General features: G+C 55.5%; 1 protein-coding gene across 1 annotated transcript; it reads left to right on the forward strand.

The window, feature by feature from the left end:
• Positions 1–5178: 5178 nt before the first annotated feature.
• Foxo6 (forkhead box O6) lies at positions 5179–26019 on the forward strand. Its single transcript, XM_005083842.4, has 2 exons — positions 5179–6177; positions 23875–26019. The coding sequence occupies exons 1-2, from the start codon at positions 5764–5766 to the stop codon at positions 25138–25140; spliced, it is 1680 nt and encodes a 559-aa protein (XP_005083899.1). The 5' UTR covers positions 5179–5763; the 3' UTR covers positions 25141–26019.
• The last annotated feature ends 887 nt before the right edge of the window (positions 26020–26906 follow it).

The following is a 26906-nucleotide window of genomic DNA, read 5'->3' on the forward strand; positions in this document are numbered from 1 at the left end:
AATAAACACTTAACTAATGTAATTGATTAAGAAGAGGACATACTGTAATAGCAGGAGCCCCATATCCTTTATAGGAAGATGAGACAGAGAGACAGTCAACTGGAAATAGCCTTAGGAAGACAGACAGGGAGGAGCACTATGTTAGTGACCAGGGAGGACCTCAGAGCACAGCCATGACCGTCAGAGCCTTCAGACACTGCACGACCCTGCCACCACCTTAACCTCGGGACTTCCAGCCTCCATCACTGTGGGACAACAAATCCCTGTTGTTTCAAGCCACTCAGCTTGTGGTGTTTTGTTATGGTGGCCCTAGAATGAGTGTCCCTCCTCCCATGGAGTAGAAGGACAAGTGACTCACAGGGCTGGGGCTTCCATGTAAAGGAGGAAGGAGACAGGTAGGTACATTCATTCAACGTTTATTCCATGGTGGGCTCTGGGCTTGGCTTTCTTTGTTTCTTTTCTTTTTGAGATTGTGCCTTATATATTCCAAGCCCAAATTCCCTGTGCAGTTGGGATGGTCTTGAACCTCTGATCCTGCTGCTTCTGTCTCCCTAGTGCTGAGATGCAGGTGTACCCCACCACATGTTGTTTGTGCAGGGCTACAGACCAAGCTTAGGGTTTTGTGCTTTCTAATCAAGCAGTTTACCAGCTACGATACATTTCTACCCTCTGGCTGGGCATCTTTATCACACCCCAGTTAAGTACAGACGTTCCCATTGCACAATAAGGAGAGAGAGGCTCTGGGAAAGGAAAGGGATTTCCCTTCTCTAATCTCATTTCTCATATCAGAAGCATACACTAGGCACCGTAAGAAGCTAACCCAAGGCTGGGAAGATGGCTCAGTGACTAAAATGTGTACCACAAAAGTGTGAGGACCTGAGTTCGAATCCCCAGAACCCACATAAAAAGAGACAGTAGTATGTGTCTGTAAGCCCAGTGCCCCAAGGCAAGATGCGAAGAGGAGACGGGCAAACCCCTGGGAACTCACGAGTCAGCTAGCCCAGCACACTCATCGGTGAACAACCAAGAGAAGATCAAGCCTCAAGACAGAAGGCAAGTACTGACACCAGAAGTTGTGTTCAGACCTCCATACATGCGCATGCCATAGCCCTCACATACATGCATGCACACACACAAAGCAGGCCCTGACCACAGTTTGAGTCTCAGGGAGACACGAGGCTCACTTTCCTTCTCCAAGTCTCTTTTCTATCATTCGGAAAGTAGACATAAGCGTACCTGCCTCTCAGGTGAGTGTAAGCATAGTGAGTTCAGGCTTTCATTCGCCATGCATTCCTTCCTCGGTGCCAGCCTCTCCTGGAGGCCCACAGGACAGAGCTGTGAACAGGATGAGCCAAGTTTTTGCCTCTGAGTAAGTGCTTGATGGAACTGGAGGTATAAGAAGGCAGGCTGGAAGGGGCAAGCAGGACTCATGCGGGCGTTGATTCTCTGGTGGACAGTTCTCTGGACAAGAGAACAGCAGGTCCCCTGGACTGGGCCCCCACAATCTCAGGAAACTCCTCAGTGACTGCTTGAGCTGCTTCCCCAAAGCAGTGAACCCTGTGCCCTAGGAATAGTTTGTGGAAGCAACTGAAGGGGCCTTGGTTCTTCTCAAGGGGCCCTCCATGCTTCCCTGTCCCTTTTGGACCTGCCTCTTCAGCTCAGACCCACCCGCTTCCGGGCACTGTCCCAGCCTGAGCCAGGCATGAGCCTGTCTTGGAGGTGCTCCCAGCTGTCCTGATGTCCCCTTTGCCTTCTACAGACATTCCCCCTTCCAACCCGCAGGCCTCCTCTGGACACCAGCCCCTCCCCCACTTCCAGAGGTGTCCCCAGACATCACCCCTGTGCTATTCTTTTTCCCTGCCACTGTGGCATCAAATGTCAACCAGGCTCTGCTGGGCATCAGAGGAGTGGGCTTCTTTCATTTGTTTGTTTTGTTTGATAACTGTGGCTTTGGGGAGGGTCCTCTTGAGTAGCCTAGCAGGGCCAGATTTTTTTTTTTTTTTTTTTACCATGGTCTAGCTTTGTCCAAGTAAAACCTGTTCCTCTATGGGCCTCTGGAGAGGAGGTGGTCTCTCTGATTTCACAGGGTGAGAAAGATGATTATCAGGAGACCCTGGCAGGGTAGCACAGGTAGCAGCAGTCAACTCCAAAGACCGACTGCTTTCCAGGTAGGCTCTGAAAGAGGGGTCCTGTAGTATAGAGCAGTTACACACATCAGAACTCAGAGAAGCTTTCCTCCTGTCCTCACTTGCCCCTAAGCAGGCCAGGAAACCTGGCACAGAACGGTGGGACACAGGCTCTGGCGGGCCCTGACAGCTCAGCAGTGGTAGCAGCCTTGGTGGCAGGGGTTATTCTGAGAGCTGGGAAGGGCTGAGACAGGATCGGATGCAGTGAGAGGAAACAGTCCATGGGGCCAGGATGAGGGGCTGCTTACTGAGGCAGGTGCACTGGGACAGTTGTGTGGCAAATTCTTGGCCTGGGCAGGAGTGGACCAGCTGAGGTACTGAGGAGGCTGCTGTCGTTATTTGGGCATATATGTACAAGTGTATGGGCAAGCCCATGGCATAAATATACAAGTGAACAAGTAGGTGTACATCAAATGCACTTGTAAGTTCATGACGAGGCAGGTGTGGAAGCAAGTGTGCCTGTGTGTGGAAGAAGGAGACGGGAAGGTAAGCAAGCAGGAGCTTGTCTGAGGGAAGAATGGGTGTGGGAGTGCGTGGCAGTGGAAGCACGCTGAGCTGGAGAGCTTGCATGGGGGAAGGGAGTGGGGAGCCAGGGGTCAAGCAAACTATGGGAGTGTAAGGGTGGCATAACTAGATTTTGAGGGTAGGGCAGCTGTGCACATGAATGAACCAGTGAATGTGAGTTGAGGTGTGCATTCATCCTAAGAGCAGTTCAGCAGAGTATTTGAGTTGGGGAAGATAGGAAGGGAAAATACACATGAGCAATAATAATCAAGACAGCATTTCTGGACTGATTCTGAGCCTATTGCTTGGAATCGTAGTTCATACCATAGCAATATCTACTTCCAGGGTAGGAAACGGGGCTTCGAGCAGCTAAATGACTTGCCATACTCCTTTTAACTGTTGTGAAACTGCCTCCCGATGAGTGTGTAAGCAGGGGCCAGCCTGTGAATGAAAAAAGAAAGTCAGTGAGCCCTAGTGGGTGTGTTAGAGCACTGACTGTGCCAGACACAGGCCCCAGAGGAGAGGTCAGGCAGCAGCTGTGGTCACTAGGCAGGCAGGGGCAGATCAGAGCCTGAGTCAGTCTCTGGGCATTTCTGCCAACCTGCTTTCCCAGCTCTGCAGTGGCATCCTGTGCCAGAGCACCCAGCTAAGTTTCTCCCAGACCTAGTATGGTCCCCAGCAAGCTTCCCTGTTACACTCAGAGCCAAGCCTGACCTCACGGATGGCAAGAAGCTTGTCTGGCCTCCAGGCAACACAAGAGACAGACCCAAGTGTCGGCTCCCCAAGCAAGAAGGGCATCTGTGAACTGTGGGAGTTCAGCCCTGAGTGGCTCTAAACAGAACCACCTGGAGCATGTGTATATGTAAGGGGGCAGCCCACAGTCCCTGTGCCCACCCTTGCCTTTGGTATGTGCTTCAGGCTGATGACAGTCATCTGCAAAGATGGGCCTGCTCCAACCTTGGGGTGGGGCTGCAGCTCCAGCCTCGAGAGCCAAGCCTTACTTTCACCTTTGGCAGTCATCCTCTCCATGGGTTCTAATCTGGGGGAAGGAAGTTTTTTAGAGTGGAGACTATCTCCCTTGGTGAGAACGGGTTTTGTACTGCCTCTCTAGTTCCTCCGGGAACCAGGTACTGGCCAGGAGGGGGTTAAAACTTGGAATTCTAGTGCTGGCCATGCTAATTTTGGTAGCTTGCTACCCCCCTCTGGGTCTCAGTTTTCTGATTGGCAAAACAGAATACTGTGCCAAAGGGACATGAAGGTTTGCTGGCAGGGCAGCAAGTGGTCAGGACAAGCAGGGAATAGTCAGGCATGTGTAGGAGCTGGAGTTAGAAGAGGTGTCAGAATTAGATTGATGTTTAAGTGGAGTTCCGGAGGAGGCCTTGTGGATGGGAATGGGTGATTCTAGGCATACATACGGCGTAGCCTGAGCAAAAGCTGGCAGATGGAGTGGCGACTGGAGACTTAGCCTCCTATACCCTTTGGGATGAGGTAATGGACTGCATAACCTCTCAGGAGCTGCTCCCTTCCACGTGATGATGGGATTAACATCTGAGTCCTCCACTAGTCTATACAGTAGGGACCTCATTTGTCTCCGTTTGCTGTTCTTGCCATAAAGGGCCCTGGAAGGAGACAGGAGCAATGAAGATGCTCAATAAATAAATACCCACTAAATGAATGAATTCCCTCGCCAAATATTCTCAACTTTGGGGGTAGGCGTTTGTTCCAACAGCCCCTTTGGGAAGCTCCCACGTACTGGAAAATAGTGATTTGTAAAGTTGGGTCTCTAGTGCCTGTGAGCTTTCTAGAAAAGTGAAGTCTCCACCCCAGCACAGACTTGCTGCCATAAACTCGAGGGTCGGGGTCCAGGGATCTTTTTTAATAGTATGCAGGATAAACCTCATCACACACTTAACTTTGAAAATCAAGGCTCTAAAATTGTGCTTGCAAGCACCATAAAAACCTAGGAAGATCATTTGCACACGGTACAGGTAGGGTTGTGGCAACGCCTGGCCTACAATCCAGGAATTATCAAACCATTCCTTTTCCCTACACCGGTCCAGGGCACAAAGAAGAGAGAGGAGAGTTAGATCGACGCTTGGTCTGGCTGTATGAAGGAAGACTTGGAAACGCTAAGAGTCTAGAAACAGAGGGCGGGGCATTTCTGGGGGTGGTAGAAGAAGGGAGGGACCAGTGTTTTGGGCCCCGCCCCATTCCTGTTGCCCCGGGAAACCCCGGGTAGTAACAATAACCCGCTGACGCGCTCCTGGGAGGGATCCTTTGGAGCCTGTGGGCGGGGCAGTCCCGCTGTGCACCAATAGGAGCACTCGGGATCCGCCCCCACGTCGCCCTCCCCCCGGGCTTGGCAGGGGGCGGGGCCCCGCCAGCCACTTCTCGCCTGCTCCCTAGGGGGCGCTGTGGCGTGCGGGGCTTTGGCGGGGTCGCCCTTAGCGGGAGCTCCGCGCCCCCCACAGTCTGCAGGCGGGGCACCCAGTAAGCAAGGATTCCGCGGCCCCGGTTGGGCACGCCCCGCCTCCTTCTGCGCCGGACCCGCCCCGTCCCAGTCCCCCTCCCATCCCGAGGTGCAGCCGGCGCTGAGCGCGGCAGGCGCGGGAGCTGGCGCTGGAGCAGGAGCGGCGGCGGCGGCGGCATTCACCGGGAGGCGGCGGCGCGGGCTCTGGCACGGGCTCGGGCTCCGGCATGGTGCAAGCCAGCCTCGTCCCGGGAGAGCGGGGCCCGCGCGCGGGACCGGCGCCCGCGGAGCGGCGGCAGCGGCGGTGGCGGTGGTGGCTGCAGGCACAGACAGGCGGCAGGTGCTAGAAGCCGGGCTGGGCGAGGTGTATGCCCGCTGGGCTCCCGGGCCGCCGCCCCCTCACTGCCTGGGTCTTCTCCTCCCTCCGTGCTTGCCAGTGCGTCCAACCCCCTGCCTCCGCGCCCCGGCCCATGGCGCCCCGCAGTTGAGCCGGCGCCGCCAGGGACCCCTCCCGTGGGCCTCCCCGGGGCGCGCAGATCCCGGAGCCGCGCGCCCACCCTCGGCGGAGCCTCCCTCCCTGCCTCGCCCGAGTCGGGCGGGACCATGGCTGCGAAGCTGCGAGCGCATCAGGTGGACGTGGACCCGGACTTCGCGCCGCAGAGCCGGCCGCGCTCTTGTACCTGGCCCCTGCCGCAGCCCGACTTGGCCGGCGACGAGGACGGGGCGCTGGGCGCAGGGGTGGCTGAAGGCTCGGAAGACTGCGGGCCGGAACGCAGGGCGACGGCCCCGGCGATGGCCCCAGCGCCGCCGCTGGGCGCCGAGGTCGGACCGTTGCGAAAAGCGAAGAGCTCCCGACGGAACGCGTGGGGAAACCTTTCCTACGCCGACCTCATCACCAAAGCCATTGAGAGCGCCCCGGACAAGAGACTCACGCTCTCGCAGATCTACGACTGGATGGTCCGCTACGTGCCCTACTTCAAGGATAAAGGCGACAGCAACAGCTCGGCCGGCTGGAAGGTGGGGGCGTCCGGGCTTTGGACAGGCCACGGGGAGGGGGCTCTGGAACACCCCTAGAGGTCTTGTAGTGCGCGCCCAGGGCGTGGGGCAGGTTAGTTGACAGGCGAGGGCGTGCTAGCAGTAGCTGTATTCATTCATGCCCCCTAGGAAGGATGCGCGGGATTGGAGGTCTGGTAGGTAACAAGGGACTGTCTTTTTGAGGCATCCCAGAAGAACATCCCTAGTCTGTCCTTGAGGGCATAGCAGCATAACTCATGTAAAGGCCACAGACACTGGGGAGCCCTCTTTGCTTTCTGTGACTTGTTTTACCCTCTCCACCAGAGCACCCGCTTTAAAGAGCTGGAGTCGTGATCTGAGGTTCCTGGCTACTTTCCCTCCCAAATCCACCTAGATCTCCGTGGAGCCGGCCCCATGGTGAAGGGTGCTAACAGACCATGGGTCCGCAAATTATTTCTATGGAGCACCAACTGCATGGGGTGGAAAGCATGGCAGGCCACCTGAGTTGGGCTCTTTATGGGGCAGGTGTTGTCAGCCCCTTCCCTGGTACAGTATGGGGTGGGGGCTGCTTAGTGATCTCTGTTAGTACTTGAGGGAAGGGCATTGAGGCCTGGGTGTCTATCTCTGCCGACTGTAGGCAACTTATCTACCACCTCCCTGGCTTCCTGGGCCCAGATGCACTTAAGAAGTGGGGTACTCTAGGGAGTCCTCGGTGGCAGGCAGTGGAAAGGGGAGAACCATCTTGGGAGAAGACTTAAATGGGGGTCTTCACTGGGTTGTAGCTTCTAGATCCAGCTCCTCCTCTGGCCATCTTGTTAGGAAATGGGGCTAACTTATGCATGTAGGGGTGAGGAATCTTGAGGGGACTCCTTCTGGGAGAGGGGGGCACTATGAGGAAGGCATGCCTGTGTCTGGAGATGAGGCTGTGCAGGGTGTTGGCCGGCGACAGGGTCTGAGGAGAGGAGCAGGGGCTGTAGCCACGGACAGCTCTAGATGCACCTGGCTGTCCTGGGAGCCCACAGCTCTTGGGATGATGGTGTGCTGGCATCTTCTTTGGCTCTCCTTGACCATTATGGGGCAGGGACACAGGACAGAGAAGTAGACCCGAGTCTCATCCCATCTGTTCTCAAGTCCCTATAGCTCAGTTCCCACCAGAATGCAACTTCCTCTCAAGTGTGTCCTGCCCTTGGGTTTGCTCCCCTTGTTTCCTGAGTCCATCTTCCACTCCTTCTAGGAGATGCAGTCGCTATCCTCAAGGGTACAGAGTCCCAGTGCCTCTTCCAGGAAGCCTTCCCTAGCCTGTGTCAGTTAGCTCAGGTTTCTCCATTTTTTTTTCTGGCCCTGAGGCATGCCTCATGGATCAGTCATGTGTGCCCTGCTTCCCTTTCCCTCCCTCCTTCGCCTTTGGAAGCCGGTGTCGGTGTTGGGTTGTTCTGTACCCACAGCACCTTATATAGAGTCTGGTCCAAGAAGCCATCAGTGTGTGTGTGGTGAGGGTAAAGAGATGAGTGGGTGGCTCAGAGCGGATGGGTTGGGAAAGAATACTAGGACCAGAGCAGATCGGAGGGCTTCCTGGAAGAGGCAGAGCTCCAGCAGGTTTGGGTGGATGAAGGAGCCTGGGGAAAGATGGGAGGTAGGCACTTGAAGCTAGAAGCCAGGAGACAGCTGCAGTTCACTGAGCAAGCATGTTGGGGCCAAGCTCTGTGCCAGGCTCTTCTGATGCCTTTAAAGTGCTCAGTAGTCCCTGAGCTGTGTTTTACTATAACCATTTACAGGGAGGGCGCTCAGGTCCAGAGCACAAAAGTCAACGGCTTAAGGTCCCACAGCTCAAAAATAGGCCAATTGGACTCCAACCCAGGTGTGTCACCTCTCCAGGTCCCACAAAACCTCTGGAACAGTGTCTTGCTGGCACTGGTGGCTTTGGAGCAGAGGCAGATATAACTCTTAGAATGTGATGGCCGTGTGCTTGGAGATAATTGAGCCCCGTGAGTTCATTTCTCACACTGTGAGACTGAGGCCCTGGGAGGTGATAGGAGTCTCTCCTGAGGACGTCAGGAAGCAGTGGGCCCTGGACAAGGGCCCGAGTCTCCTGTCTGCCCACTGAGTGCAATCCCCGCTGTACCACACTGCTGGGGACACACTGGCTGCTCCTGTGCCTCGCTCCCAGTCCCAGGCTGGGATCCTGGGTGAGCAGTCCCAAGCTTGGACTCCTGCTTGGTCCAGGCAGAAAGTATCCAGATCCTGGAGGGAATCTAATCCATGCTGTCTTTTCAGCGGATGTCCCCCTTTACCCTCCTGCTGCCCCAGGGCCCCTCCTTCCCATCTCATTCCTGGAACTTCCTGCCCTTGAACTCCTTTTAGGCACTCCCAGTCAATTCCTCCAGACGCCTGGAGGAGGAGCTATCTCCAATTCTCTCCTGATCTGAGCTTGACCAAGGCTGGGTGCACCTCAGGTGCCTGGACCAGAGATCCGCTATTCCTTCATCCTTTCATTCACCCACAAGAGTGTTGCCCTGGGAACCCTGAGGGGGTACTAAACCTTGATTCCACGAGGGAGAGGGGTGCACTATGACTCTTTAAGGGGACCCGTGTTCTTGGCCCCATCTTCAGGATGCATTGCTCTGAACAGCTTCTGCATCCAGACCCTGTGTTTGGAGAAAGGAAAGGCTGGTGGGTGTGGCAGGCCCTGGGGAAAGTGGGTTCCATATTCTAGGGAGTCTGATGTTCCCTCACAGAGGTGGCACTTTGTCTCCTTGGTTAGGGAAAATAAGGGAGATAGTTTTGTAAGGGGTGGGTAAAGTGACTGTGTTCAAAGGCAGAGAGCAGGGACTGAGCCTGCTGCATTTGGGGGTGTTTTACCGTTGCAGACTGGAACCTAGGGCTCTCAGGCTGGCAGGAAAGTGGCTCTGGAAAGGTAGAGTGGCCACCTCCGGAAGGGAACGGATGGGAAGGGAAGAAATGGGGGAGGGCTTTGCCTGAAGTCCACTTGTAACAAGAAGAGGGGGTTCCATTGCTGCTTTGGACAGCATGAAACTCAGACCCCCCAAACCAGACAGAGAGAGGTCTGGAAAGTTAGGACTATTTGGGGTTCCATCAAAAGGGCTGGTCCAGGTCCCCTGGGAACAGAGAGTATCAAGCCTGGACTCAGGGCTTGGCCAGGAGTGCAGTGGCCAAAGAGTATGGCTCTCAGAGTAGAACCTCCCATTCCCTCTCAGCTGCTCCATAAACTACGCGTTCCCTTAGCCTTGGCCTCTTACGGGAAGCCTTCCTGGCTGCACTGTCCTGCTGTTCCTTCCACTGAACGCCTCTGGAGTTGTTCAACTCCTTTTGTGTTTCCTGGCTGCCAGTCCTTAGGGAGCTCCCAGGCCAGGCCTGGGCGCCTCCCATTTCTGTCCCTAGGCCCAGAGGGGAGGAGCCCAGCGGATGGGGACTTCCCCTCTCCCTCAGGGGCTGGAGCAGCCTTGCTGCTGAGGGGTGGGATCAGAAGGCGGCTGCTAGCCCCATCTGGCCCAGGCCCGGCCCTATAAATTCCAGGTGGGGCGGGGGCTTGAATGAGGAGCTGATCCCAGAGGCCAGCAGCAGGGTCCGGCTCCTGGACATGAGCGGTGGTTTGGAGAGTAGTGTCCCCTCCCCCAGCCCGCTCCACCAGGGTGCCTTCCCCCTCCTTTGTCCTCGGGGATCCCCAGCCCCAAGAGCTTGTGGGGGTGCGGGAGGAGGCGGTGTGAGCCCCGATGGGGGGGTGTCCTCACCCCCCTCACTGCACGAGCGAGGGGCTGGCAGCTGCCCGCCTCCTGGGCACGAGCCCGTGCCAGCCGCTCCTGGCACAGTTGCTGGCACGCCCGGCAGACTCCCACGGCCACCTGCTCACACCCACCCACGAGCGCTGGCGCGCTGCGGGCCCTTCCGGCTTCCCGGGCCTCCCGGCGCCCCTCCCTCGACGCCGTGCCCAGAGCCCCCTCCCCAATTCTTGTCTCCCCTAGGCCGGCCCTATGCGACCCCAGGCCCCCATCGTGCGCGAGTTGGGGAGCTCTCAGGGCGGGGCCTCCGGGGGCCTCTGGGGTTGCCGCGCCTCGGGGGAAGGGGGACCAGGAGGCAGCAGACAGACCGACAGACAGGGTGAGGGCCCCGCCTGCCACCTGGCGCCGCTCCAGCGGGACGATGGCGGGCAGCGCCGTGCCAGGCGGTAATTGCAGACAGACTAATTTAAAGAGATGAGACGGTTATTTTTAACTCGCGTTAAGGTAATGAACGGCGCGGGGGGTTTGTGGGTTCGAAAGTTCAGCGCCCTCCAGCCCCCACTTAATGCAGGTGGGGGACTCTCTGCAGACCTTGAGGGCTCCAGCCTCCGGACTTACTCTGGTGCAACGTTTATGGGAACTGAGGAACTAAGCAGGAGGGAGGCCTTGCCAGAGTACAGGACTAGTGAGAGACCCATGCACCGGATTCTCACCACTACCCTCTTTCCAGATGTGGAAGCGACTTGTCTTGAGGTCATATACCTAGCAAGTACCAGTCCTAAGTGTTAGACCAAATTCTAACCCTCAAACTGCAGCATTTTCTGTGCCAATGGGTAGGACTGGGGTTTCTTTAGCTGTTGTTGGGAAGGGTTTGGGTTTGGATTTGGAAAGGGTTGGAGCTCCTTTCTGCAGCCCACCTTCCTTTTGAGTGGTAGCTGGTGATGGCCATCACCTGAGGTTTAAAGGTACTCAGGAATTGTGAGTGCCAGTGGGCCTCTGGGGTAGGCAGTGCTTCTCTGGCCTTAGCAGACTTACCATCTCCCTACACCTGTCCTGGGGCTGCCTCCCACTCCGGGGCTGAGTGACTGGGAAACAGGAGGATGGGGCTGACACCTCCACATTAGAGCCCCATCTACTCCAGGTCAGACTTTGGGTCACTGGAGAAGTTGAAGAGTATAAGACTGAATGCGAGCCATACTTAGTCCCCTCTGTCACATTCTCCCCTGGGACGGCCATTCAATGGCAAGACACATCTTTTTAACCCAGAATGGCTCTTTTTCTTCTCCCCAGAAGTGCCCTGAAGCATCATCCATCACCTACTGTGTCCAGGTGTAACTCTTTGTGGTCACTTGGAGTCCGGCCTGGGAAAGGGTAGACAGAGCCCTTGTGGGGAACATGATTCCGTGTTTGTGACCTGAAGTGAGTCCTCTGTGTTCTCCTGTAAGGTCAGAGGACCTTGATAGTCTCTGGGATCTTCAGAACTGTGACTTGCAAATGTTTTGGTGCTAGGTGCCCAGAGGAGCATGGTACTGAAAGAACTTGTCACAGGTGGACACCTGTGAGTATGGGTTCAGAGTCTTGAACCTGGGCCGCCTACTTAAAGGCTGCTGCCCTACCCACGGCAGTACCCAGGTGGCAACCATTCTGCTAGCACAAGGGAGTGCTCATGACAGCCCCAGCTGGCCGCAGAGCAGGCAGATGGGGAGCTCAGGGTGTTGGGTGGGCATCAGTTTGGGCTCTAGGGCCTGAGGAGGGTGCTCAGGGGGACAGCTGGATCTGGAGCACCCCCCTTCTCCTGGCACCCCAGTTACCATGGAAACCCACTCCTGTTTGGGAGGGTTTGGCTGTTTGCTGCCTTTCCCCACCCCCCAACCCATATGTGGAGGTGGGAGGGGGCCAGGTGGTGTGTGGGGGTGGGGCCTCCCACACCCTACCCCCAGGGCCTCCCTCTACACTAAGAGAAGCCTTCCTGGTCTCTAAGGGGGCTGCCTCTTGTGGGAAGGGGAGTGAGAAGAGAATCGGGTGCTAGGCAGTCGGTCCTGTTCGTCTGCACGTGTTCTCCCATTCTACCCTTCTTAAATCCTGCCAGCTATGCATTTGCTGTCCCATTTTGCAGTTGAGGAAATCAAGGCATTTCTGGGAGAAGGCAGAGCCTAGGTTTCGATGCAGACCTGTCTGTTTCTCCTCCGTTTCTCCCATCTCTCACTGCCAGAGCTGTCTCACTCCCACATCGTCGCCAGCCTTTCTTCAAGACCTGGTTTAGAACTCTAAGGCTCCTCAGTTCCCATGGGAGCCAACCAAGTCAAAACTACTCAGGGTCGCTGGGCCCTCTGCGGTGCTCGTCCAGCCCCCCAACCCCCATGCTCAGGTACCCTGGTACTACCACCTTCACGGCTGACACGGAAGTCCTCCGCCTCCACCCACCGCCACCATCACAGGCCTACCGGAGACTCTCCTTGGTTGATCCCTTGGGACGCCCTTCAGAGCAGATAGCCAGGGTGCTTGAGTGTTTTGATTGAAGCCACCAGCATCCAGGTGGTTCTGGAAGCCAACACATCTCCTTAAGGATCTTTGCCTCCATCCTTAGCTGTCACGGGCCTGTAATCAGAGAGTCCCCAGAAGCTTTTCACCAGCCCACTTTCTAATTCCCATCTCAGTTCTTTGGGCTCGAGCTCTGAAGTCTAGATTTTAACAGGTGTGTTGGGTGACCAGTCATTTGGAAGCCACTCAGCCTCCCCACCCACCCTGTGCCCTCACAGTGGCTCAGGTTCTTCTTTGAGTTGCTTCCTAGTGGGTCCATGCTCCTTTTCCTCCCTCCTGCCCCAGAGGCTTGAACCTAACGCCATCGGTTTCAGAAGCCCGAGCTCCTGCTCTAGCACCCATGCCTACCCCATGTCTCAGAACCGCCCTGGATAAGACATGGAGAGAGGGGAGCCACAGCCAGAACTGGAACATGCTGCTCCTGCCAGCCTTTGATGCAGGACAGAGGGAGGTGTTAGAGGGTGCTACTCAGCTCTCCAGGCCTGGAGTGTGAAGAAAGTGACAGTCAGGGACCCTGTCATAGCTAGCTCCCCACTGGTGGAAGAGAGAACATATGTACAACCCAGCATATCTGTCCATCCTTGGGGAGCCTAGTGTGATATTCCAGGCCCAGTCCCCAACCTTGTCAACCTTTCCTATTCCCCCTTCAGTCCTCTGACACTTGCTTTAGCCACTTTAAACCTCTAGCTCAGGATTCCACCTGCCATGTGCCAACACATAATATATTCTCTCATTGAATTTTCATGGTTGCTCCATGATACTGTTATTGTGGCTGTCTATCCCACTGGCAGATGAAGAAACTAAGAGTAAAAGAAATCAAGAGGCTTCAACTATGCATGGCATCACTGGAATGCCCCAGGGCTGACTTCACCCTGGCCCAGCATTCCAGCCAGGTCATTCCAAGCTGACTGCCCCCCCCCCCGCTTTGTGCTCTCCCTTGAAGTTTGACCCTGAGGCTTCTAGCATGGGTAATGAGCCCTGATTCCAGTCTGTCTTTCCCAGACAGTGTCCCAGAAGCAGGGACAGACCAGTTTCTTGTTTCCCTGACTTACAGACCTGGGGCTGAGGACACTGTCATCCAAGGCTACACCGTTGGGTACCTGCTATGCAGTGCTGTCAGGACTGGATCTGACCTTGAGGGGCTGGGAGGTCAAGCTTGGGTGATGAAGACAGAGTCTGGTTCTGGACAAACACAGCCAGGGCAGGACAGGGCGGAAGGTCACATGGTCAGCTGTGGGTGTTTACAGGCGGTCAAACCCCTGGGACTTTTGGGGGGCTTAGCAAGACTAGAAGCTGGGAAAGCAGAGTGGCTTGGGATGGAGGGCAATCTCAGACCTGCGAGCTGGCTCTCCAGTGGGAGTGGGAGATGGAATGACACCAGCAGACAAGTCATACAGGAGTGACTTGTGTGTCAAGGGCACAGTGGGGTGAGACTAGCGGATGAGCCTGAGTCAGATTCCAGATGTCAGACTGAGCTCTCTGCAGCCATCCCACCATGCCTGAAGACTCTCGGTGAGACTGGCTGGGTTGTGTGTAGTAGGGAGCTTGGGAAGCCAATGGCAATGGCAGAGCCTCGTGATGCTTACCTTCTGTGGATCCTGGGGCAGCTTCAGTCTTAGTTTTCTCCTCTACAAAGTGGGTAACAGGCCTATGTCTAAGCTTTCTTAGAATTTTAGGGAGTCCCCACGAAGTCTTATCAGAGGTCACTGCTGTTGTTCATTGCTCTGTGAAGAAAGGAGCTACCTGCCAGTGTATAGGGTAGGACTCCATATGTATGTCCCTGAAGGGTGTGTGTGTGTGTGTGTGTGTGTGTATGTGTGTGTGCGTGTTAGAGTCCCTCCTATTCTGGCCCCTGAAAGCAACATGTGAGAATGTTGGCAGTCCAACCTTCTGCCTGCCCTTAGTTTGATCCATTGCTTTTGAGTCTCCAGAACTTTCCCTGTGGCCTTGGGAGGCATTCAGAGGAGATTTAAGGCTGGGCATGTGTGTGTGTGTGTGTGTGTGTGTGTGTGTAGGTCAGCTGTTGATGTACGTTGCCTTTCTCTATTGTTCCCAGCCTTATTTTTTGACACCAGGTCTCTTGGTGAACCTGGAGTTCACTCTTTTACCTAGACTGTCCAGCTGAGCCCAAGCACCTCGGTTATGGCGGTATACGCTTCCACTCCTGGCTCTTACATGGATGCTGGGGACCTGAGTTCAGGTCCGAGTGCTTGTGCAGTAAACACTTTCCCACTGAGACAGATCGTCAGCCCCAGGGATCCTCCTTTTCACAGATAAGAAAGTCACTTGTTCGAGGTAATCCTCAAGCCTAGGGCTGCCCGTTGCTGGCATTTTGGGTTGTCTTTGCTCCACTGCCAGGCTGTGTGACCTTGGGCAAGACCCTTCCCTCTCTGCCTCCTGGTTCTCCTCCATCTGGGAAACTCTGAGGCCTCCTCCTTCTTCCTCCGGTCCCCTCCTCTGTCCTCAGCTGGCCTTGCCACCACCTCCTCTTGTAACCTGAGCTGGGCCTTGAGGAGGAGGGGCTTGCCCTTTGCCAGAGGCACCTGCCAGCTAAGCAGATGTGGAGATGGAGGCCCCAGCAGGGAGAGTGAGGACTTTAAGCCAGCTAGGCCTGCACTGGGGGCAGCCACACTTAGCACACCCAGCCTGGCCTCTGGCCTCTGGCCCTGGACATCACCCAAGCACTTGTTCGTTTTTTCAGTGGACATTTGTGGTGCTCCAGTGTGTCCTGAAGGACCTCTGAGGCTTCAGGAGGAGACAGATGGCAAATGAGGTTGCTGCCCTGGTCTGAATGGACTGCCCTGGGCTCCTGGAGCCTCTTTTCGTCGAAATAGAGGGACAAGGGCAGTCCCTGGGGGCAAGGCCAGTTTCTTTGCGGGTGGCTGTGCCCCTGGGAGAGCAGATGGTTCTCTTGGCACCATGCCTACTCCTCCTCTTTCTCCCCCAGGAGCCAGCCTGCAGGGCTCAGGCACAGCTGCTAGGCCTTCCCCAGAGCTGGGCCCAGGGCAGGGCTGAGTGAGGTCACTGCAGCTGCTCCCAGGGCCTGGGCAGGGAACCAGGAAGGAGCTGCCTGCAGATAAGAGGTGATCAGACTGGAGGGCTGCCCTGCCAAGTCTGAAGGGCTTTGCAGTTAGGGGTGCTGGGGAGGAGCGACTGAGCCAGTTGGTCAGACCCACTTCTGTTCCAGGACAACCCAGGAGCTTCTGCCTGGCCTAGGCTTCTCCTCAGAGCTGTGGTTCTCAACCTTCCTATTGTTGTGACATTCATGTCGTGGGGATCCCCCACCACAAAGTTACTTCGCTGCTACTTCAAAACTGTAATTTTGCTACCGTTACGAATTGATATCTGACCCGCAAATCCCCCAAGGGGTCGCCACCCACAGGTTGAGAACCACTGCGTTCGAGGCATCTCAGTGCTAGGGTTGTGATTTGGTTCATGAGGATACTAAGATGAGAAGGTTGGCTCAAAGACTTGGTGATGTAGTCACAGCATTTGGTGAAAAAACGATGATAATATTTAATATATGGTGATCTTACCCAGACATGGTGAGCCTAGCACTGGGGAAACTGAGGCAAGAAGACTGTGGGCAGCTGGGATATATAGTAAGAAAAGGAAAAAAGTAGTCTTTTCCCCCTAATTATGTTGAATTCTCCTGGGGAAGGCAAAGGAGACTATGGTAGCAGAAGCTCCTGGGGAAACTGGTAGGCCAAAGGGGAGACTTTTACTTTACTTTATTTTTTTGGTTTTTATGAGACAGGGTTTCTCTGTATTGTTTCGGAGGCTGTCGGTCCAGCCTGGCCTGAACTCACAGAGATCCGCCTGCCTCTGCCTCCCGAGTGCTGGGATTAAAGGCGTGCACCACCACTGCCCGGCCCAAAGGGGAGACTTAAGAGGACCCTGGTAGGTGGTGGCAGGGTCTTAGGAGTTGCTCAGTGGCACCTTCACTAATACCGAGCATGAGCAGTCAGACAGTGCCCCTCCTTCCTCCACACTTCCCATGAGCCCCACAAACTTCAGTGGAGGAGACAGACTCAGTTGAACTCAGTCTGTCATTAACACTGTGGGGGCCTGTCAACTATCTCCAGGGCTTGTGGAAGGGTTCAGAAGGGGCTCAGAGCAGGGCCGGATGGGGGACTAGAACCCGTGGGACAGAGGGAGGGACAAGAACATGGGAGCAAAGTGCACAGAAGCACCAGAGGTGGACATTTATGGTGGCTGGAAGCCCAGACAGATCTGCTGGCTTGGGGAATGTGGCTGGACAGACAGACACTTAGAAAGGCTCTTGAGTATCTATCTGGGTTTGTACCCAAGCCCAAGGCTGTGGGGCAGGGGAGAGCTTGTTGCTGGCTTGTTGTTTGCCCAGGCTGGTTGGTTTTGTGAGCTCTTTTGTGTGGGGGGAAGGGAGAGGAAAAAGGAATGGGGTTATGTAGTCTGACCCTTGACTTCATGTCTTGCTTCAGTATTTGGTTCCTCCTGGACTCCTGCATACCATTCCACTGATGGCCCTCAGCCTATTTATGGGGCACCTGTGGCTCTTTCCCCTCATCTGCCTGCCCTTTTGCCCCTCCTCCATCACAACCCTTAGTACCCAGGATTTGCACATGACCTCTAGATCCTGACATCATCTACCAGGAAGCCTGCCTGGACTGAAACACTCCAACTCCACCCCAGACAAGAGGGCAAGTGCCACCCCACCCATGCGTGCCAGACTGTGGGTCTGTCTGACTCACATGTGTGCTCCTGGAAAGGCAAGGGCTCTAGGAATAGACTAAGGGGCAAGGGACAGGGTTGGGGCTGCTCCTGGGGCTCTGAACCAGGAAGAATGATCAGCTGGATCTGTGGACCCTTCCTGGTGAGTGCTGGAGTTCTTACAGGGAGGTCAGAGACCCACAGGTGGTCTCTAAAGCACTGAGACTGGAGCTGGGTCATCATTTATCATCATACAGATTAGGTCAGTCTCCCAAGGGCTGGCCTTAGCTGAGATTTTTGCCTGTGATGGAGCCTATAGAGGCATCTATACCTGATGGTGTTGGGTGGGAGAATGGAAGACCCAGGACTGAACTCACCATCTTGGAATCCCCTCAGAGACCAGGGAGACCAGAAGACAGTGCTGGATTGTTGGTAGGCAGTGGGTACAGAGTTTGCATATCCTCTCTCTGATGAAAGCCAGGAAAGCCTGAACTTGTGAGCCATGACAGGGATAACTACTGGGATGGACAGCAGAACAGTGTCCCCTGCCACTGGGGGGGCAGGGCAGAAAGAACATAAGCTTTGGAATCTAATAACCCAAGACCTGAACCTTCCTCACTTCCAGCTTTGGGGCTTCAACCCGGCAGTCACTAAACTCCCAGGAAAGCCTCCCTTTCCCCCTTTGTAAACTAGTGGTCCCTTCTTGTGGGATGATTGTCAAGATGAAAGAACCCCGCCCACACCTGGCATGGAGCAGGCGGTGCCTTTCTCCTGCCTCTGTACTGGAAGCACATGCCAACAGAATGCTTGAGCTGAGCTGGCTCACGAGAGCAACTGTGCACACTTCCTTTCGGTTCTTCCCTCGGTGACTTCACGCTGGCAGCTTCACGGGGCTATGCTAGGCGGATCCATGCCACAAGGCAGCAACAGCTACAAGTCAGTCAGCTGGGTCCCTCCCCCCCCCCGCAGAGCTGGTTGCTAAACATTTACCAGTATACCACCGAATGTGCCCCAGAGAGGGCAGCCATTCTCATGCCCCTTTCACAGGATCACAGGGCCCCAGCAGAGAGCACCGAAGTCCACATCCCAGACTGCACTTTGTTGGCCCTCTATATAGTCCGAGTTGGGACAGAATGAGAGTTGAGGCAGTGGTGGCACACTGGTTAGGCCAAGCGACTTAAAAGGCAAAGTCGATAGCCCCTTCTTGGTCTGAGAAAAATGGCATATAGTTGAAGCATCATGCAGCCCCTCGCAGGCAGGAACGCCAAATGAGGGGGCAGATCTCTCCTCTTTCCACTCATCATTCCCCACCCCTCCGCCAAAAGCTGGCAGGTCCTGGCTGGAGAAGTGAGATTGGATGAGGTTGAGCTGTTGGGGGATGAAGCTGTGCTAGGAGGAGAAATGAGGTTGTACCGGAAGATAAACGAGGTGGTACTGTCAGGGAATGAGGTGGTACTGGGAGGCAAGGTGAGGTGCATTATTAGATAAATGAGGTTGTACTGTCAGGGGGATGGAGTGTACTTGTAGCAGAGATGACGTCCTGCTGGATCAGCTGGGTTGCACCATCGGAGAACACAGCCACACCACGGGAGGAAGGAGCGTGTCCGACTTGGAGGATAAATGAGGGTGTCCTGCTGGATAAATGAGGGGCCCCGTCAGGTGAATGGAGTGCTGTTAGCAAATGAGGTTGTACTTGCTGGATAAATGGGACTGGTGTGCTGGATAAATGGGGTTGTGCTGTCAGATGAATGCATTACTGCTCTTGGGCGAAGGGTGTCCTGGGAATAGATGAGGGTGTCCTGATGGATAGATGAACTGTCACCACCAGATGGATCAGACCCTATCTAAGTGAGAGGCACCAAGGTCGAGGTCATTCTGACCCGCTGGAGCTCTTGGAGTATGGTCTGCCCTAGGAGAACAGTGCATTGGGAGGGCTGGGTGTGAGCTAGCCTGGGGCCATCTGGGAGCAGGTGGAGGCCTGGGAGAGCAGCAACTCTGGGAAGCCTGCCCTTCCTCCATCAGGGTGGGCTTGACTTTCTCCCATCCCTGCTTTTTCATCCTGGGATTACTTCCAAATGCAGTTTGGAAAAGTCCCTATTGTATGCCTGCCAGGGCCGCTTCCCTCAGATCCTCCTATGACCCAGTATCCTGTATGTATGTCTCTCATTCCTTCAGTGAACAAACTTTTAAGTGCCTGGTATTTGCCAAACACATGAAGTACCGTAAAAACTGAAGTGGGGATGGATGGATGGATGGAAATCACTACCCTCACAAAAAATTCTACTATAAGGCAATCAGACAATAAGTAAAACATGATCAATAAATTACTCAGAGACCAAATATCCCTTATCCAAAATGCTTGGCCACAGATCTGTTTCTGATTACAAAATTCCTTAGGATTTTGGGATATTTGCATAGACTTTGAGCATCCCTAAGCCACAAATCTGAAAGCTATAACTTAAAAGTGGGCAGATTTGGAGCTCTTTAGAGCTAGGATTATCAAGTTAGTATTCATTTCAACCTATATTCACCCAGAAGGTATAACCTTTAGAAAAAGTCAGACTGGGGAAAGGGTCCCAAGACATGGCAAGGAAGAGGGACAAGTTTTAAGAGAATTGTTGGACTGGGCCCCAAGTGAAAATTGCTTGGGAAACAGAGATGTGAAGGGAGATGAGAGAGCTCTGTGAGCATCTGGCGGAGGGGGAGGGCACCTGGCCTGGCAGGTTGGAGGCGAAGGATGGAGTGTGCAGGGTGACATCTAAGAGGTCATGGAGGTGTGGGCTGTGGCTAGGCCTTTGTTCATTGAGGCGATGGGCAGGAAGGGGCCTCAGGTGTTTAAGCATCTCTGTAAAGGTGCTGCAGGGAAGCAAAGGTGGAAGCCATAGCTGTTGAGGGAACTGGAGCTTCAAAGTGCCTTGCCCCAGGGCCGCACCACTGGTGTGTGCTGGAGCTGAAACTGGCATCTGCATCCAGGGCCAGAGTCCATGCACTTGGCCATATGCCATTCTTGTCAGATGTTTCTCCCTAATGGGTGGGCCCCAGGAGGGTATCCACCCAGGCCCAGGTTCTGAGGGAGAATGGGGTAGGCATGAATATAGCCTGTTGTCCTTTCTTCTGCCCCTGCATCATTTCCCTGGGGCTCCAAATCAGGGAGGTCCTGTCTTCCCTAGGAGATTGTGCCAAACCTAGATATACACGTGGGATGTGGGAGGCCCCAGAAGCTGAGCCCAGCCCTGGGCATCAAGGGAACTTGGGCATGCCTGGGCCGGAGCTGTGATGGTGGGTTGCTAAGCGACTCCAATAGGGAGCCCTGGTTACAGCTGCCTGGCAGAGGCATCTCCCTCTTCTACCTCCCTCACCTCCTTCACGGCCTCTGGCCTCCCAGGAGGCCGTGTGGGCAAGCCAGAGTTGTCATCAGTGCTTGCCACTGGATCTTAGCTGGGAGCTCTGATTGGCACCAGGTGTCTAGGCCCTAAGAAGACGTTAGGATGCAGGCTGTGGGCTTCCCTCAGGGACACAGTCCTTGTGCACATCCAGATCAGAGCCTAGCTTAGCAGTCAGAGGCCTAAGTCAACCGCCCCCCCCCAAACTCCAGGCCACCTCTCTGGGTAACCCTGAGCAAAGCCTGGCACCATTCTGAACCCAGCTGCCCCATCCATCTGGCTTGCAGAACCCTTCCACGGGGCCTCGTTCATGAGGAGTGAAGGTGCTGAGTGGGTAGGGCTTCCCTGTGCTGAGGGCTCGAGTGTCTAAGGATTAAGATTTACATCAGATTTCATTTATGAAAAAAGAATCCACGTTAAGGGGGGGGAAGTTGCAGACTTCTAGATTAGACTGTTTCAAAAACTGTTCAGTGTCAAACTGGAAAACTCCACAGAGCTCAACTGGCCCAGGTCATCAGTGTATATAAAGGGACAGCCCTGGAGAACAGGATGGACTTCCCCTCGGCCAGACTTTGTGGAATGGGTAGGAGTACCAAGCTGGGGGTCAGGAGGCTTGGGTGGCATATCCCGTGACACCAGATCCTGGACCACCTTGGATTAGTTCTTTATTTACCCCTAGGTTGTGAGAGCCATGGCATGAGGCTGGGGCATGAACTCCCAGCCTCCTGTCTGAGTCCAGGGTGGGAGCAAGGGGAGAGAGCTGCAAGCCTTCATTGGCCTTTGTGCGGTTATGAAGAATGGTAGTGTGTTTGAAGCACATGGAAACTCTAAAAAGGAAGCACAGAACTTGTAGCAGTCATGACCTGGCAGCCTACACCCAGCCATCTACATGGGCAGCTCCTGGGCATGGTCTGCATGGTAGGTTTGGGGAATATGTGAGCACCGGCTAACAATCTTTGCAAACTCTCTGACCTTCCCTGGCCTTCCTTTACAAAGACCTACCCGAAATCTGTGCTAAACAAGCTGTGTGACTTTGGCAACTCATAGTCTCTGAGCCACACCCTCCTCAAATTTGGAACTAAGGATGCCAATCCTGACCCTATAGGGATTGGCATGATGATTTCAGGAGATAAGTACTTAGGGATCCTAGGGCCAAATGGACTGGTACTATCTAGGTGCAATTACCTGGCAATGTCCTTCCTCTCCCCTCCCCCCACAGCACTCTGAGCCAGGCTGGCACATAATGGCATAAAGCAGTATTGCCTGATGGTCTTCCATTCCAGTAGGACTGGGAAGGTGGAAGGTGGAGCTTCTGGCAAGGCCTATAGTCCTAAGGGAAGAGAGCTGAGGCCTCCGAGGAACTGAACACAGGTGTGGGGGAGGGGCAGGGAGCCAGGTGCAAGGGCGGGCCAGGGAAGGGAGTATCTACCTGAGGGAACATCACTCCCTGGGGGTCCAGCTCCCCTCCTCACAGAGCCCCAGGAGAAGTCAGCCAGGACAAGGCTGGCAAGCTCCAGCTGTTGCCTCCCAAGTTCATAAAGTGCCAGAGACAGTCAGCTTGGCGGAGCTGGGATGATGGAGAGAATGGGCAGGAGAAAGGATCTCTGCAGACTGATGGGGATAGGAGGGAAGAGAGAGAATCCTTGCAGATTAGTGGTTAGGGTGTGCCTAGGTAGGTTAGCAAATTAAGAGCATGCCCAGTGGCCTGGGCAGAGCTAGAGTGGTGCCTGGCATCACTGCCTAGCTGCGGGGCTGTGGGCAAATTACATCATGCCCTCTGGGCGTTTGTAATGGGGTGGATGAAATGGGGTAATTCTGGTTTCCCCAGGTGGTTGATGCCCAATACAATTGCACTTAAGTCTTGGTGTTCAGGAGATGGTGACCAAGCAGGTCTGTTGAGTCTAGGGGTAAGTTCTGACCAGACAGAGGCTTAGGAGCACCTGGAGTGTTCACAAACACCGAACCACACCCATTAGCTCATGTGCTGATCTAACAGCCTTAGGAAATGGTGAGGACTGCAGTGTGTGTTTCAGAGTTGCTCAGAGACTGATACAGAGCCATCGTCACACAGCCAGGTGACCAAATAGACAGGCCTCCTGCCCAGTCCTCAACCAGGCCCACTGTTCAATAGTGTCTGATCAAGAAGGTCAAGACTACCAGAGAGGGAACCCAGAAGAAATTCTGCACCAGGTTTTTGTGGAAGTCAGACTGGTGGAGCTGTGAGCTCACCATGCCTTCCTCTGATATCTGCACAGGGTTGTCCCTTGAAGGTAATGACCCAAGTGCACTCCCAGTTGGCACAGTAGAAATTCAGATGAGGATATAGGTAGGGTGGCAGCGGTAAAGACCAGGAGGTACTGAGGGAGAGCGGACAGGGCCTCTGAAGCCTTACTTAAGCAAGCTTCTTTGCTTGTTTGAAGCTGACTGTAAATGGGGAATGTGTGGGGATTGTATAAAGGTCTCATGAGGAAGGGGCTTTGAGGGCACGTCTGGGACAGGTGAGTCAGAGGGGCAGCAGCCTCTGAACCTGAATAGCTCTGAGGTCTCTTTGGTCAATCCCGAACCTTTGGAGTTTACAAGCGCTTGGAGATATTGAGGATCCATCTCCTAAAAGTCTCAGGCGTATAGGCTAATACCTGTCCTTGGGCCCCCTCAGTGTGTTCCGCTTTCTCTGGCCAGGCCTTCCCACAAACGGTTAACAGTCCTCTCTACCTGCAGTTGCATTTTAAAGACACGAAATTAAAGCAGGTAATTTATTCTCCCCACACACGAAAGAGCAATTAGTTCTAAACAGGGCTTAATCAGTCACCGCGAGATTGATTTCTGGAGCCCTGGGTTTTCGGGCTCCTGGCTCCATGCCAGGCTGGGGAGGGAGGGGGGCGGACAAATGAGCCTCGGCAGTGGCATGAGCCCTTACATAATCTGCTGGGGGGGGCTCACAGTCTAGTCAGCCCCTCCAGAGGCTTGGCTGCGTTTGGAAGATGGGGTCCTGCTCCCTTGCTGAGGGGTGGCACAGGTTCAGAATAGAGGTCAAAGTGGGCCATATCCCTGAAGCCCCAGCCCCACTCTCTGGCAGTGTCTACACGGGAGGTGGGACACGCCAGGTTAGGGCATGTTTGGGGATAGATTAAAGGACAGCTATTCTGGGTTTGTCCAACGTGGTACTTACACCTGCACTCTTCTTCTACCCCCTCTTATCCCCATTGATCTTTGTTTCCTCCCATCCTCCTCTGACCTCTCCCCCCCCATTTTTCTTTTTTTGTTCCCATCGTCTCATCACTTTTCCCTTGATCCCTTTGCCTTCCCCACTTTCCTTTTCCTGCCACCCATGCCCCTGTGTCCGGCCACAGAACTCCATCCGGCACAACCTGTCGCTGCACACCCGGTTCATCCGCGTGCAGAACGAAGGCACTGGCAAAAGTTCGTGGTGGATGCTGAACCCTGAGGGAGGAAAGACTGGCAAGACCCCGCGGCGCCGGGCCGTGTCCATGGACAACGGGGCCAAGTTCCTGCGCATCAAGGGCAAAGCGAGCAAGAAGAAGCAGCTGCACCTGCCGGAGCGGAGCCCGGACGACAGTCCTCCGGGTGCACCGGCTCCAGGGCCCCTGTCGGCCTCCGCCAAGTGGGCCGCCAGCCCGGCCTCACATGCCAGCGACGACTATGAGGCGTGGGCCGACTTCCGCGGTAGCGGGAGACCCTTGCTCGGGGAGGCGGCCGAGCTGGAGGACGACGAGGCCCTGGAGGCCCTGGCACCGTCCTCACCACTCATGTACCCGAGTCCTGCAAGCGCGCTTTCGCCTGCCTTGGGTGCGCGCTGCCCGGGCGAGATACCGCGTCTGGCCGAGCTGGGAGGCCCGCTGGGCCTGCACGGTGGCGGCGTCGCGGGGCTACCGGACGCCCTGCTGGACGGCGCGCAGGACGCGTACGGGCCGCGGGCACGCGCCGGGACTCCCGCCTACTTCGGCGGCTGCAAGGCGGGCGCCTACGGCGGGGGCGGAGGCTTCGGGCCACCAGCGCTGGGCGCGCTCCGCCGTCTGCCCATGCAGACCATCCAGGAGAACAAGCAGGCCAGCTTCGCCCCGGCCGCCACGCCCTTCCGCCCCGGGGCGCTGCCGGCGCTGCTGCCACCGCCGCCACTCGCTCCGAGACCCGGCCCGTTGCTGGGCGCGCCCGGGGAGCTGGCGCTGGCTGGCTCGGCCGCCGCTTACCCTGGCAAGGGAGCAGCCCCGTACGCGCCGCCGGCGCCCTCGCGCAGTGCCTTAGCCCACCCCATCAGCCTTATGACGCTGCCCGGCGAGGCGGGCGCCGCTGGTCTCGCCCCACCGGGCCACGCCGCAGCCTTCGGGGGTCCGCCCGGCGGCCTCCTTCTGGACGCGCTGCCCGGGCCCTACGCCGCTGCTGCAGCCGGTCCCCTGGGTGCGGGACCCGACCGCTTCCCGGCCGACCTGGACCTCGACATGTTCAGCGGAAGCCTGGAGTGTGACGTCGAGTCCATCATCCTCAACGACTTCATGGACAGCGACGAAATGGACTTCAATTTCGACTCAGCCCTGCCTCCGCCGCCCCCGGGCCTGGCCGGGGCGCCGCCCCCTAACCAGAGCTGGGTGCCGGGCTGAGGGCTGTCCTGCACAGCCTGGGTGCCCCGGTCCCGTCCCCAAGGGGCCTCTGTCTTCCCATCCCGATCCCCGGGTCCCCACTCCCCCGACCCAGCTCCACGGGAGGAACCAGGAGGCAATTCCAGCCCAGCTGGAGACATCCCTTCAGAGCTGAGCACAGAGGGAGTTGGGAGGGAACGGCTGGGACACCTCGTTTTTCCTGTTCGAACTCCTAAGACCTCCTGCTGGGTCTGGAAGCTTAGGAGAGACAGTTGAGGTCCAGCTAGGTGGCAGTGGGGAAGAGCAAGGCGGACGGCCCTCTGTGGATGCTGATACCAGAAGGTACCAGGAAGTGGGACAGGGGCATTTCTGAATCTTCAGTTCCTATTGCTGGGCCGTTTGCAGTAATGTGACACATGACCCACCCAGCGCCAATCTGATTCTCAAACGATACTTTTCCTCACTGGCCATAGAACCACCACACGAAGCCAGCAACCCTCTCGTTCACACCTATCTTGGTCATTCATTCTGCTCAGTCCTCCCGGTCCTCAGCTATCCTCTGGTTCAGTGTCTCCCATTTTTGACAGTCCTGGCATCTCCTCTCTCCTGTCAGTCAACCCCACACTCCTGCAGTACTGGTCTCAGCCTTTCCAGTGGGCCTCAGTTCCGGATCCAGCCCCCCAATCCGACACCCCTTTCTCCGTGCCAGTCCTGGTCCCTCTCTCCCATATTTATAAGTGTCTGGTCGGGGCGGGCGGTGGGCGCGGCGTCCCCGGTGCGTATCGTAGGCAGTGTACTGTGGCCGTGCCGTCAGCGTGTGCGTGTGCGTGTGTGCCGTGTCGAGGCCGTGTAGAGTGCATTGTACAGCATATTTTCATGAATAAAATTGTTTTAAATATTTCCCGCGCCTTGGGTTAGGAGGAGGGGTGGTGGTAGTGAAAGGGATTTTTAGGGAGTGATGCCAGGGTCCCTGTTGCTGCGGCTGTTTCGACTGGAGATCTACTCAGCTGCACATTGGTTAAGCGCCTACTGAGTTCCTGATGCTAGAAATAGTTTTTGTGGGGCTCTGCACCTGTTTTTTCGTGAACACGTGCGAGCAGAAATTTTCCTGACTGGAGAAATTCCTGAATCAAGCCCTAGGGTTTGGGGGGGTGGCACAGGTGTTTTACTGAGAAGCTGCAACTGCCAGCCTTGTGTCAGCATGAGTTTTAGTCCCATTACACAGATGAGAACACAAGGTCAGAGCGGGGAAATAATTTTTGAAAGGTAAGGACTGGTTTAAAACAGACCACACACACACAGAGAAGAAGCCTTGGAAGCACCGATATCTGTAGGAACTCATCCAGTTCCCTTCCTTCAACAGCTGTCACCTAGGGCACTGTGTTAGTTACAAAGTCCCTGACAAAACTAACAGATGGGAGGCAAGAAGGAAGGGTTTATTGGGGCTCACACTTTGAAGGTGAAGTCCATCATAGCAAGGAAAACATGGCAGCAGGAATACGAGGCAGCTGGTCACAGTCAGGAAGCAGAGGCAGCCAGAGGAATGTTGGTGCCCAAATCAAACTTTCCTTTTTTACACAATTGCCCACACACAACACACGTGGAAGACAGAGAACAAGTTTCTGGAGGTGGCTCTCCTTCCAACACATAGGTCCAGTCACCGGGATTGGTGTCAGGCCCCTCTACCCACTAAGCCATCTTAAGGGCTTCCTCCTTTTGATTCAGTCTGGGGTCCCAGCTCACGAGGACAGTTGCTGCCCACATTCAGGGTGGGTCTATGATTAACT

This window comes from Mesocricetus auratus, unplaced genomic scaffold, assembly GCF_017639785.1.
Source record: "Mesocricetus auratus isolate SY011 unplaced genomic scaffold, BCM_Maur_2.0 Super-Scaffold_100014, whole genome shotgun sequence".
NCBI classification, from domain to species: Eukaryota; Metazoa; Chordata; class Mammalia; order Rodentia; family Cricetidae; genus Mesocricetus; species Mesocricetus auratus.

Bases quoted from the DNA above. Each gene is read 5' to 3' on its own strand.
- Foxo6 (XM_005083842.4), top strand. From the start codon at position 5,764: ATGGCTGCGAAGCTGCGAGCGCATCAGGTGGACGTGGACCCGGACTTC. The intron at 6,178-23,874 runs GTGGGGGCGTCC...GTCCGGCCACAG, and splicing joins ACAGCTCGGCCGGCTGGAAG to AACTCCATCCGGCACAACCT.